Source organism: Scyliorhinus torazame, chromosome 5 (assembly GCF_047496885.1).
Source record: "Scyliorhinus torazame isolate Kashiwa2021f chromosome 5, sScyTor2.1, whole genome shotgun sequence".
NCBI classification, from domain to species: domain Eukaryota; kingdom Metazoa; phylum Chordata; class Chondrichthyes; order Carcharhiniformes; family Scyliorhinidae; genus Scyliorhinus; species Scyliorhinus torazame.
In genome coordinates, this window is record NC_092711.1 from 126810783 (window position 1) to 126823466 (window position 12684).

General features: G+C 47.2%; 1 protein-coding gene across 2 annotated transcripts; it reads right to left on the minus strand.

Annotated features, from left to right (window-relative positions):
• Window positions 1–305: 305 nt before the first annotated feature.
• On the minus strand, window positions 306–9475 carry LOC140421787 (uncharacterized). Of its 2 annotated transcripts, XR_011947072.1 has the most exons (3): window positions 9421–9475; window positions 4089–7076; window positions 306–1034 (listed from the first exon to the last, which is right to left on the minus strand). XR_011947072.1 is itself a non-coding variant. In XM_072506635.1 (2 exons), the coding sequence occupies exon 2, from the start codon at window positions 6641–6643 to the stop codon at window positions 4733–4735; it is 1911 nt and encodes a 636-aa protein (XP_072362736.1). In that variant the 5' UTR covers window positions 6644–7076; window positions 9421–9475; the 3' UTR covers window positions 306–4732. The 2 variants fall into 2 exon arrangements, 1 of the variants encoding a protein (XP_072362736.1); XM_072506635.1 differs by having other exon boundaries at window positions 306–7076.
• Window positions 9476–12684: the final 3209 nt, after the last annotated feature.

Consider the following 12684-nt stretch of genomic DNA (forward strand, 5'->3'; position numbering starts at 1 on the left):
TTCGGTCCTTCAACTCCTTCGGGCAGCCCCACGATCCTCAAATTCTGTCGCCTGGATCTGTTTTCCAGATCTTCCATTTTTCCTCGCAGATCCTTGTTAGTGTCCATCACCTTCCGCATCTCCTTCCCCATCGAGGCAAGTTGATCACCGTGCTGCAATAACGTCTCCTCCACTTCCTTCAGTGCCTCCCCTTGCTCTCGCACCTCCGCCACTACGCTTGCCACCGCCGTCATCACCGGGGAAACCGCCTCCTCCACCAGCGCACTCAAAACCTCCCTCATCTCCTTCCTCACCGTCTCCATGCATTTCTCAAAAGTATCAAGTAATTTATTTTTTCAAACAAATTCTGATAGTTCTGCAGTTTCTGGAAACATTTTGGTTGATAATGTTATTTTTAAAAATAAAGATCTAGTCTTTACAAAATAATTACCTAATACACCAATTCACTAATGATAATCAATGTTCGCTACTGAATAAAATTAAACTTAATTATTGTTTTTTGCGATGAAATCAACACATAGTTAATATAGGAAAGGTACAGAAGGTTAAATGGCTGCAGGAAGCTACACGTTAGAGGTATAAAAGGGCTTCCTTGACCTTGTTACTAATGACAGTGGATACACTATGAAAATATCAATTTTAAAAAGAAATGTGATTACATATGCGTACTTGCAACTTCCGATATGACAACAGTGAATATATTTCAAAAATACTCCATTGGCTTCAAAACATTTTCGAGGGTCCAGTGGTTGTGAGAGGTTTTATAGAAATGTACATTTGTTCTAATTGTCCGCAAACCCGGATGTATTACACTCGATGTCCTCACCAAATTCATTGATAAAGATTGAGTCTTAATTTTGTGTAATAACCACGTCATTGACACCATTTTGAAAACTCTGTGAAACTCCAGGTGCACCATATGCACAATTATTTGTCGTAAAACACAGCGAGTTGTTGTGATTTGGAATGCACTGTCTATAAATGGTGCTGGAATCTCTTTGGACTGTAACTTCCAAAAGGGAATTTGATGCATTCTGAAAAAGAAAACAAAATAGTCGAACTCTGGGATTAAATGGGTCACTGTACAAAAAACTGGCACAGGAAAAATTGCCAAACAGACTCCTCTGTACTCTAGGAGCCTTGTGTACATGTAAAGGGAGTGGTAACGACCTGGAACCTACTGCCTATGAGGGTAGGAGATGCAGAGATGACGGAAGGATTTCAATAGGAAATTGGCAGGCAGAGAGAAATAAACCTACAGGGATAGAACATAAATGGACAGACTGGCTTGTTCCACAGAGAGCCAACATGGTCTCAAAGGGATGAATGGCCCCATTCCCACCCTCCAGATGTTGTGATCTCAGGAGAGAAATTCAGCTGCTCCAGTCACTCCAACTAACTGGAGTCCCTCATCTCTGGTGCCATTCTTGTAAAGTCCTCTACACCCTCTCTAAGAACTTCACAACTTTCCTAAAGTGTAGAGCCCATATAGGGTTCCCTTCTCGAGGGATAGAATTGAAAAGCACGGTGGAAATGCCCAACTTGATTAGAACGATGGTAAGATTACACTGGGAGCAGTCTGCAGACTGGATAACTGTGTGAATCCATTCCCACAGAGGGAGGAGGTAAATGGCTTCTCCCCAGTGTGAACTCGCTGGTGTGTCTGCAGGATAAGCTGGCACCCGTGATGCTGGAGATATTTGAGGGGGCGATAGGGAAGGGGGTGTTCCCACAAACCTTGGGGCAGGCATCGGTTTCCCTGTTGCTTAAAAAGATAAGGATCCGACGGAGAGTGGGTTGTTTTGGCCCATATCACTTTTAAATGTGAACGCAAAGGTATTAGCGAAGGTACTGGCAGGTAGGCAGGAGTGCCTCCTGAAGGTGACAGGTGAAGATCAGACGGGGTTTGTGTGAGGGAGGCAGCTCTTTTCAAATGTTAAGAGGGTATTGAACGTGGTTATGGCACCAGCGGAAGGGAAGGAAACAGAGGTGGTTGTGGCAGTGGACACCGAGAAAGCGTTTGACCGAGTAGAATGGGGACACTTGATAGCAGTTCTGGAGCGGTTTGGGATTGGCCCACGATTTGTGGACTGGGTAAAGCTACTGTATGAGGAGCCAGGGCCAGTGTCCGCACAAAAAACATCAGCTCGAGATACTTTTCTCTCTACCGTGGGACTAGGCAGGGATGTCCTATGTCCCCCCCTGCTGTTTGTACTCGTGATTGAGCTGTTGGCCATCGCAAAACCGCCATTGGCCATCGCGTTAAGAGGTTTGGGGGTATGGAAAGGGATAGTGCGGGGGGGGGGGGGGGGGGGGGGGGGTGAATAGAGCATAGGGTGCCCTTGTACGCCGATGACTTGTTATTATATGTGTTGGAACCGAGTGTGTCAAGAGGGGGAATATTTGGAGCTGCTTCGGGTGTTTGGGTCTTTCTCGGGGTACAAATTAAATCAAGACAAGAGTGAGCATTTTGTGGTGTTTCGGCCGGGGGTGTGGGCAGGAGTGGGGGGCTGCCATTCCGTAGGGCAGGGGTTCACTTTAGATATCTGGGGGTGCAGGTTGTTCGGGATTGGAGGGGGAGGGTCACTGGAGGGTCGGTTAAAATGAACATGTTGCCACGATTTTTGTTTATTTTCTAATGCCTGCCGATTTTCCTGCCAAAGGCATTTTTTGGAGAGTTTTAAGGAATAATTTCCAACAAGTGGAAACATCTTCTCCATTTCCACTCTACCCAGGCCTCGCAGCATCCTGTAAGTTTTAATAAGATACCCCCATACTTCAAAACTCCAACGAGTACAGACCCAGAGTCCTCAACCGTTCCTCATACGACAAGCTCTTCATTCCAGGGATCATTCTTGTAAACCTCCTCTGGAGCTTTTCCAAGGCCAACACATCCTTCTTAGATACGGGGTCCAAAACTGCTCATAATACTCCAAATGTGGTCTGATCAGAGCCTCATATAGCCTCAGAAGTACATCCCTGATCTTGTATTCAAGCCCGCTCGACCTGAATACATTGCATTTGCCTTCCTAACTGCCGACTGAACCTGCACATTAAGCCTTTAAAAAAAAATTTAGAGTACTCAATTCATTTTTTCCAATTAAGGGGAAGTTTAGCGTGGCCAATCCACCGACACTGCACATCTTTGGGTTGTGGAGGCGAAGCCCACGCAAAGACGGGGAGAATGTGCAAACTCCACACGGACAGTGACCCTAGCCGGGATCGAACCTGGGACCTCGGTGCTGTGAGGCTGCAGTGCACCTGCACATTAACCTGAAGAGAATCTTGAACAAGGTCTCCCAAGTCCCTTTGTGCTCGTGATTTCCTCAGCATTTCCCCATTTAGAAAATAGTCTATGCCTCCATTTCTCCTTCCAAAGTGCATAACCTTACACTTTTCCACATGATATTCCATCTGCCACTTCTTTGCCCACTCTCCTAGCCTTGCTCAGCATTGTTTCTTTGTCTAATCACTTTAAATGAATGCCCTGTTTATAATCTTGCTCTAAATATGACTTGCTAGATCAAACGTCTATTGCAGATCCTTAGTTTTAATGTGGTCAAGTGTCTTTTCATTTGAGAACTGTTCAATAAAGTTATTAGAATTATTTGTAGCTAGGGCAGCACTTGGAGCAGTGGTTAGCACTGGGACTACAGCGCTGAGGACCCGGGTTTGAATCCCGGCCCTGGGTCACTGTCAGTGTGGAGTTTGCACATTCTCCCCATGTCTGCATAGGTTTCACCCCCACAACCCAAAGATGTGCAGGTTAGGTGGATTGGCCAGGCTAAATTACCCCTTAATTGGAAAAAATAATAATAATTGGGTATTCTGAATTTTAAAAAAAAAAAATTTTTAAGGATTATTTTAGCTTCCCCACCAATCATTTTTTTCCATTATCCTGAAGTGACCTTATTTTTATCGGGAGTTAACTGAAGTGTGTTCCTCACCTCTCATTATCTAAATTTCCATTCACCATTTTTCTGTCCCCCTGACCCAGTCCATGGCTTCCTCCCGCATCGTCTAAAACACATCAGCAACTTTTGTGTAATCCTGGTGCATACATTTAAGTCTAAATTATTGATATATACCGGAAACTGTGGAGCCCCACTGGAAACGGACGTCCAGGCATCATTCAGTCCCGGATGTGACTAACAGCAGCAACAACAGCTGAATCCAAACCCTGCTGTTGCCTGTGAACTTGCTGATGTCTGTGCAGGTTGTTTGACTGAGTGAATCTCCTCCCACACACGGAGCAGTTAAACAGTCTCTCCCCAGTACTGCTCCTAATGTGGGCCACACAGTAGCACAGTGGTTAGCACTTTTGCTTCACAGCTCCAGGGTCCCAGGTTTGATTCCCGGCTTGGGTCACTGGCTGTGCGGAGTCTGCGTGTTGCCCCCAGTGTCTGCGTGGGTTTGCTCCGGGTGCTCCGGTTTCCTCCCAGTCCAAAAATGTGCAGATTAGGTGGATTGGACATGCTAAATTTCCCTCAGTGTCCAAAAAGGTGAGGTGGGGTTATGGGTTAGGTTGGAGGAATGGCCTTAAGTAAGGTGCTCTTTGCAAGGGCCGGTGCACTCGATGGGCTGAATGCTCTCCTTCTGCACTGTAAATGCTATGATTCTGTTTCAGTGTGAACTCGCTGGTGTTTCCGCAGACTTGGTTTTCTTTTAAATCTCTTTTCACAGTCAGAACAGTTAAAAGGTTTCTGATCAATGTGAACAAGTTGGTTTGAAGTCAGGTGGGATGACCGAGTGAATTTCTTGTCACACACGGGGCAAGTGTACGGTCTCTCCCCAGTGTGAACTCGTTGGTGTTGCAGAAGCTGGGATGAACATGTGAATCTCTTCTCACACACGGAGCAGGTGAATGGCCTCTTTCCCCAGTGTGAGTGCGTTGGTGTTTCAGCAAATTGCTTTTCCTTTTAAAGCTCTTCTCACAGTCAGAACATTTAAAAGGTCTCTGATCAGTATGAACAAGTTGGTGGCTCAGGAGGAGTGATGATCGAGTGAATCCCTTCCCACACACGGAGCAGGTGAATGGCTTATCTCCAGTGCGAGTGCGTTGATGTGACAGTAAATCCTTTCTGCTTTTAAAGCTCTTCTCACAGTCAGCACATTTAAACGGTCTCTGATCAGTATGAACAAGTTGGTGCTCCAGGAGGTGGGATGACCGAGTGAATCCCTTCCCACACACGGAGCAGGTGAATGGCCTCTCCCCAGTGTGAGTGCGTTGGTGTCTCAGTAAATCCTTTTTACTTTTAAAACTCGTCTCACAGTCAGCACATTTAAAAGGTCTCTGATCAGAATGAACAAGTTGGTGTCTCAGGAGGAATGATGACTGAGTGAATCCCTTCCCACACACGGAGCAGATGAATGGCTTCTCTCCAGTGTGATGGCGTTGATGTGTCAGTAAATCCTTTCTGGATTTAAAGCTCTTTCCACAGTCAGCACATTTAAAAGGTCTCTGGTCAGAGTGGACCTGACGGTGAGCCCGGAGGTTTGACGAAGCATTAAATCCCTTCCCACATTCCAAACAGGTGAATGGCCTCTCCCCAGTGTGAGTGCGTTGATGTAACAGTAAATTATTTCTGCTTTTAAAGCTCTTCTCACAGTCAGCACATTTAAAAGGTCTATGATCAGTATGAACAAGTTGGTGTGTCAGGAGGTGGGATGACAGAGTGAATCCCTTCCCACACACGGAGCAGGTGAATGGCCTCTCCCCAGTGTGAGTGCGTTGATGTGTCAGTAAATCATTTCTGCTTTTAAATCTCTTCTCACAGTCAGCACATTTAAACGGTCTCTGATCAGTGTGAACAAGTTGGTGTGTCAGGAGGTTTGATGACCGAATGAATCCCTTCCCACACACCGAGCAGGTGAATGGCCTCTCCCCAGTGTGAGTCCGTTGATGTGTCAGTAAATCCTTTCTGCGTTTGAAGCTCTTTTCACAGTCAGCACATTTAAACGGTCTCTGGTCAGAGTGAATCTGATGGTGAATCCGGAGGTTTGACAAATCATTAAATCCCTTCCCACATTCCAAACAGGCGAATGGCCTCTCCCCAGTGTGATGGCGTTGATGTATCAGTAAATCCTTTCTGCTTTTAAAGCTCTTTCCACAGTCAGCACAGTTAAAAGGTCTCTGATCAGTATGAACAAGTTGGTGTGTCAGGAGGTGGGATGACCGAGTGAATCCCTTCCCACACACGGAGCAAGTGAATGGCCTCTCCCCAGTGTGAGTGCGTTGGTGTAACAGTAAATCCATTCTGCTTTTAAAGCTCTTCTCACAGTCAGCACATTTAAACGGTCTCTGATCAGTATGAACAAGTTGGTGTGTCAGGAGGTGGGATGACAGAGTGAATCCCTTCCCACACACGGAGCAGGTGAATGGCCTCTCCCCAGTGTGAGTGCGTTGATGTGTCAGTAAATCATTTCTGCTTTTAAAGCTCTTTCCACAGTCAGCACATTTAAACGGTCTCTGATCAGTATGAACAAGTTGGTGTGTCAGGAGGTTTGATGACCGAGTGAATCCCTTCCCACACACCGAGCAGGTGAACGGCCTTTCCCCGGTGTGAATACGTCGATGAGTTTCCAATTCAGACGGGTAATTGAATCCCATCCCACAGTCCACACATTTCCACGGTTTCATCATCGTTATCGACAAGTTATCAGGTGTAGGTGGGATGCAGATTTGAGGTCACTGTCAGATCAGCCGTGATGTTATTAAATGGTGGAACAGGCTCACAGGGCTGAATGTCCAATTGCTGCTTCTTGATTCCGATGGTGCGAATGTCCTTATGTCTCTCCAACTTGGATCATCCGTTGAAGACTGAGTACGGTGTCTCCCTGATGTAAATGCTGCAATTTAATTTCATGCTGTGTGATTGACTAAAACTCAGTTCCAACTAACTGTGAAAAATTACTTTGATGTCTGTGTCTCGCTGCTTTTCCAATAACAGTGATTTTTAAAAAAATTTCCGAAAGACAAAACAGACAAACATTTCTCCTTCCACGTTGAAAGGCCGGTCCTGATGAATCAAGTGACTCTGTCAGATCTTGACATGATGTTTGCATCTGCAAATATTCTGTAAAAGGAGATTACATTGAAATACTGTGAATATACAAGACACAAACAGGCCATTCTGTCACACGTTCTGCTGCTGTCCATATTCGGCACACATCTCTAACTCTCACACCTATCAAATCTCAGCCTTTCAGCTGATTATCGATTCCATTTTCTCTCATGTGCTTGTCCCGTTTCCTTTTGAAAACATCTCAGCACTTTCCTCAACTCCTTTCCATGGTAATGAGTTGCACATTCTGAACCTGGAATAAATAATTTTGTCTGTATTGTCCCCTTGGATTCATTAGTAACTGTCTTGTATTTACGACTTGTTTATTGATGGGTCACTCTCTCACATCGCCCCTCTCCAAACTGATAATTTAAAAGATTTACAGCAGGTCACTGCTTAATTTGTTGGTGTTGATAGAAAAAAGGCCCCACTCCAATTAATCTTTCCTGAGAGCTGTAATCTCTCATGTTACAAAAGTCATCATTGTCAATGCAGGATAGAATTCGCAAACCTTTCTGTTGGGTTCAGTTTGTTGTGTGCAAATTCTCCAATTCTAACCCCCTGTAAAAGGAGTTTACAAAAGTCATCACTGTCAGTCCAGGATAGAAATTCTGAACAGGCAATTCTAGTTTCTCTGGAACATTTTTTCCTCTCTTGTTCCCCCAAAGCTGTCAATCCCAGTCCCACACACTCTCCCTCCTCCCTGGGCTGAAATCCAAACCCACCTCACCATCTCTTTCCTCCACTCCCAGTTTTCTCCCTCCCTCTCCTCTGCCTGGGTTCAGTTCTCCAGCTCCCGTCTGCAGACTAACAATAAAATCAATGGGTCTTATTGAGGGTTTGGGGCCTCCAGCGTGTGTTTGAATCCTCCCCGTCCACCTGCCAGGGTTTCCTTCCTTGCCAGAGATCAGAGTCCACATTGATTTGAGTGCAAAGTGTGAACTCATATTTCTTCTCCCCCTCCCCCATCCTCTGATGTGAACCATCCTCCAGTGTCTGAAGCAGGATGGTGCCCATTAACCTGGGCCTGTTCCCGGGAGGGAGGGAGAAGCTCCGCAGCTGCAAACCAGGGAGCTGACAATGATTGTACTTCCCCGGAGCGGAGAAACTACGTCATCTTCTTCACAGCCTTCAACACGTCATTGATGACGATGAACATCTTGCCAAGGTCATCATCACACCCCCACTACTTGCCTTCAAACAACCGCGCAACCGCAAATGAACCATTGTTTGCAGCAAACTACCCAGTCTTCAGAACAGTGACCACGACACCACACAACCCTGCCATGGCAATCTCTGCAAGACGTGCCAGATCATTGACATGGATACCACTATTACACGCGAGAATACCACCCACCAGGTACGTGGTACGTACTCGTGCGACTCGGCCAACGTTGTCTACCTCATACGCTGCAGGAAAGGATGTCCCGAAGCGTGGTACATTGGCGAGACCATGCAGACGCTGCGACAACGAATGAACGGACATCGCGCAACAATCACCAGGCAGGAATGTTCCCTTCCAGTCGGCGAACACTTCAGCAGTCAAGGGCATTCAGCCTCTGATCTCCGGGTAAGCGTTCTCCAAGGCGGCCTTCAGGACGCGCAACAACGCAGAATCGCCGAGCAGAAACTTATAGCCAAGTTCCGCACACATGAGTGCGGCCTCAACCGGGACCTGGGATTCATGTCACATTACAGTCATCCCCCACCATCTGGCCTGCGAAATCCTACCAACTGTCCTGACTTGATGCAATTCACACCTCTTTAACCTGGGGTTACCCCATCTCTGGATCTGTAAGGATTTAATCACCTGCTAATGGTCGCATTCCAAGCATTGTTTGGCATCTTTGAATTTGCCTATATATGTGTTTCTGGAACATACCTCTTCATTCACCTGAGGAAGGAGCAGTGCTCCGAAAGCTAGTGACATCGAAACAAACCTGTTGGACTTTACCCTGGTGTTGTAAGACTCTGTGCTCACCCCAGTCCAACGCCGGCATCGCCACATAATGATTGTGAAGGGTTTGCTGCAGCTCACAATGCCCGGGGAATGATTGACGGTGGTGTCGGGCCAATAGGAAGAGGGGGCGGGGCTGGAAGACCGAACAAGAGAGGCTTGTCCTCCAGTTAATCAGAGTGAATGGGAGGCGGAGCAAAAGCCGGGGCTCTCGGTCACAACGCATGCGCACTGCCGCACACTTCGTCCACCCGGGCCTGTCTCGGGGGAAAAGGCAGAGCAGCTTTCGCCGGTTGAACTGCCGTATCCGAGCTTCGTATTCGGGACTTGGAGCCTACACGGAGTGTTTTTGAAGCCTCCTGGCCCATCCACCGGCTCTATCCATTCCTCATGACTTACCGAGCAGGATGTGACCAGTGGACGATTTCCACCCGACTGCCTGAATCCTCAGCTATCATCGCAACTGCGCATGCCCACTCACGTGGGAGAAGGGGCTCAGCCCCGCCCCTGATTTACTCCGATTGGTTGGATGACCTGCTGCAATCACTCGGTCTTCCAGACCCATTCCTCTCTTGCTATTGGCCCAGAGCTGCCGTCAATCACTTCCTGGGCATTGTGAGCTGGAGCATGCGCAGTGCCGATGCTCGACTCGGCCGGGAGGTTTCACTGAAACCCGGTGGAGGCTCCAAACCCCAATAAGAAGTTTCCGGGCCCGGGTTTGCATCGAGCGGCGGGACAGCTGCGGCCTGCTCCCGGTGACAGGCCTGAGTTAACGGCCACCGTCTTTATAGAGGCTGCAAACCCGCAGGGGGCAAAACATCAGAGAGAGAGTTTGTTGTGAAACCAATGGGATTTTGTAAAACAGGAGGTCAGGGTTACAGTCAACAACAACAACTTCTATTTATATAACACCTTTAACATCATAAATCATCCCAGTCAACTTCACAGCAACATTATAAAACAAAGTGAGACACCCAGACACAAAAGGAGATATTAGGGCAGGTGACCAAAAACTTGGTCAAAGAGGTGAGTTTTAAAGAGTCTGAAAGGAGGTGAGTGAGGTGGAGACGGGGAGGTTTCGGGAGGGAATTCAGTGCTTGGGGCCGAGGGAACTTAAAACCATGGCGGGGTAATTAGAATCGGGGGTGTACAAGAGTCCAGGATCAGAGCTGTGCAGATATCCCCGGGGGTTGTGGGGCTGGAGGAGATACAGACACAGGGAGAGACGAGGCGATGGAGGGATTTGAAAACCAGGGTGAGAATTGACTGGGAGTGAATGCAAGTCACACAGGGGTCATAGGGGGAAGGAACTTGCTGTGAATTAAGACATGGGTAGCAGACTTTTCGATGGCTTTAAGTTTACAGAGGTAGAATGTGGGAGAGCAGCCAGGTGTGTGATGGAATTGTCGAATCGGGAGGTGACGATGGTAAATTGCTTTCATATCTAAAAAGGTTAGGTGGGGTTACGGGGATAGGTGGAGGTGTGGGCTTAGCTAGGGTGCTCTTTCTAAGGGCCGGTGCAGACTCAATGGGCCGAATGGCCAGCTTCTGCACTGTAAATTCTATGAGGTCAAGCTCATATTGGATCAAGTATGAAACCAAGTTTACAAAGAGCCTGGCTTAGTCTCAGACTGTTGCCAGGGAGAGGGATAGAGTCGGTATGTCAGGAATGGAGATTGGAGCAGGGACCGAACAGTGGATTCAGTCGTCTCCATATTTGATTGAAGTTATTTAGTCAGCAGGAAGAGAACCAGAATGGGCCCTAAGTCTGATATCCGGTATAACTAAGTTTGAGGGGGAGAGGAAGAACGAAGGAAACCCTGGAACATTTGGTGAAACGACCTTTGCGACTGCTCATCAAATCTCCACAGTCAGTTCTGGACACAAGGTTAACATCTGTTATTCTGTCTGCTCAGTCAGGGTGATTCAGATTAATGTCTGTCACAAGCCATGGCTGAAGTGATTTATAAAGCATATTCTTATCTCTAATTATAGAAATTTGATGACAGGATACAGAAATAATGATCTAATACTGTATTTGGATTTCAGCCCAGGGAGGAGGGAGAGTGTGTGGGACGGGGATTCACAGCTTTGGGGAAAGAAGAGAGAAAAAAAATGTTCCGTAGAAACTGGAATTGTCTGTTCTGAATTTCTATCCTGTACTGATAGTGTGGCCTTTGTCAACTCCTTTTCCAGGGCTTTAAGAGAGGATTTTCAGACAGGAAACAAACCAAATATCACATTCAGATCCGACAGTGTCACTCAATTGATCAGGACCTGAATATCCTCGGACTATAAATGTGGATTGAAAAATGTTTGTTCTGTTTGTGGGAAAATATTTCAAACATCAGTGTGACTGGAAAAGCACCGAGACACACACACACCCGAGTGAGTGTGTTCCAGTGAACTGACTGTGGAAAGAGCTTTAACCAGTTACAGCCTGAAAAACACCACACCATGCACTTAGGGGAGAAACCATACATGTGTTCTGTGTGAGGACCAAGCTTCACTTGATTGTCTAAAGAGGAAACGCACAGAGACACTGACTCCATGGAGATACCGTGGAAACCGTGGGGTATGATTTTCACCTCTTGGGGTGGGGGGGGGGGGGGGGTGTTCCAAAATGCGAGAGGGCCTGGGTTCATATCCCGGACGAGCCCTGCAAAGCACTTGACTGGGGAGGTGATGGTGTAATGGTATTGTCACTGGATAAGTAATCCCGAGACCCAGCACAATTCTCTGAGAATGCAGGTTCAAACCCCACCACGGCAGATGCTTCATTGTGGCTTGTATGTGAACTTGAATCCATAAATCAGGGGCAGCACGGTAGCACAGTGGTTAGCACAGTTGCTTCACTGCTCCAGAGTCCCAGGTTCGATTCCCGACTTGGGTCACTATCTGTGGGGAGTCTGCACGTTCTCCCTGTGTCTTAATGGGTTTACTCCGGGTGCTCCGGTTTCCTCCCACAGTCCAAAGATATGCAGGTTTGGTGGAGTGGCTATGCTAAATTGCCCTTAGTGTCCAAAAGGATTAAGTGAGGTTACTGGGTTACGGGCATAGAGTGGAGATGTGGGCTTGAGTAGGGTACTCTTTCCAAGGGCCAGTGCAGACTTGATGTGCCGAATGGCCCCCTTCTGCCTGTAAATTCTATGATTGTGGAAGTTGGATGTTCAACAGTTTAGTGAGAATCGGGTCAAAGGAGCAAAGGGTAAGTCACACAGCCAGGATGAGCTCTGAGAGAGCATGATGGGAAATAGCAGGAAAAGAGAGGAAAGGTGAGTTCAGAATTTGGACAAGAAAGGACTTAAGAGGCAGTTTTACTCAGTGGTTTCGTGGAAGACAAGCAACAGAATCAGCTGATCGGATTGTTTCAATGGGTGGGGCTTTCCAGTCCTGCCTGCTGGCTGTATCTTCCAGTCCCACAGATCTCTCGGTATGTTGTTCAGGTTCTGTTGGTTGTCTCATTGGGTTCGCTGTAGGCCTCTTCTTGTCTGTGGAAGAACTGCCGGAGCCTTTTGCCCGATTAATTCCCTGGAGCGGAAAAACTACATCTTCGCAGCCTTCAACACGTCATCGATGAAGACGAACATCTTACCATCCCCACACTCCCACTACTTGCCTTCAAACAACTGCGCAAACTCAAACAGACCATTGATTGCAGCA

Excerpts from the sequence above, each read along its gene's own strand:
- LOC140421787 (XM_072506635.1), bottom strand. The coding sequence starts at position 6,643 with ATGATGAAACCGTGGAAATGTGTGGACTGTGGGATGGGATTCAATTAC.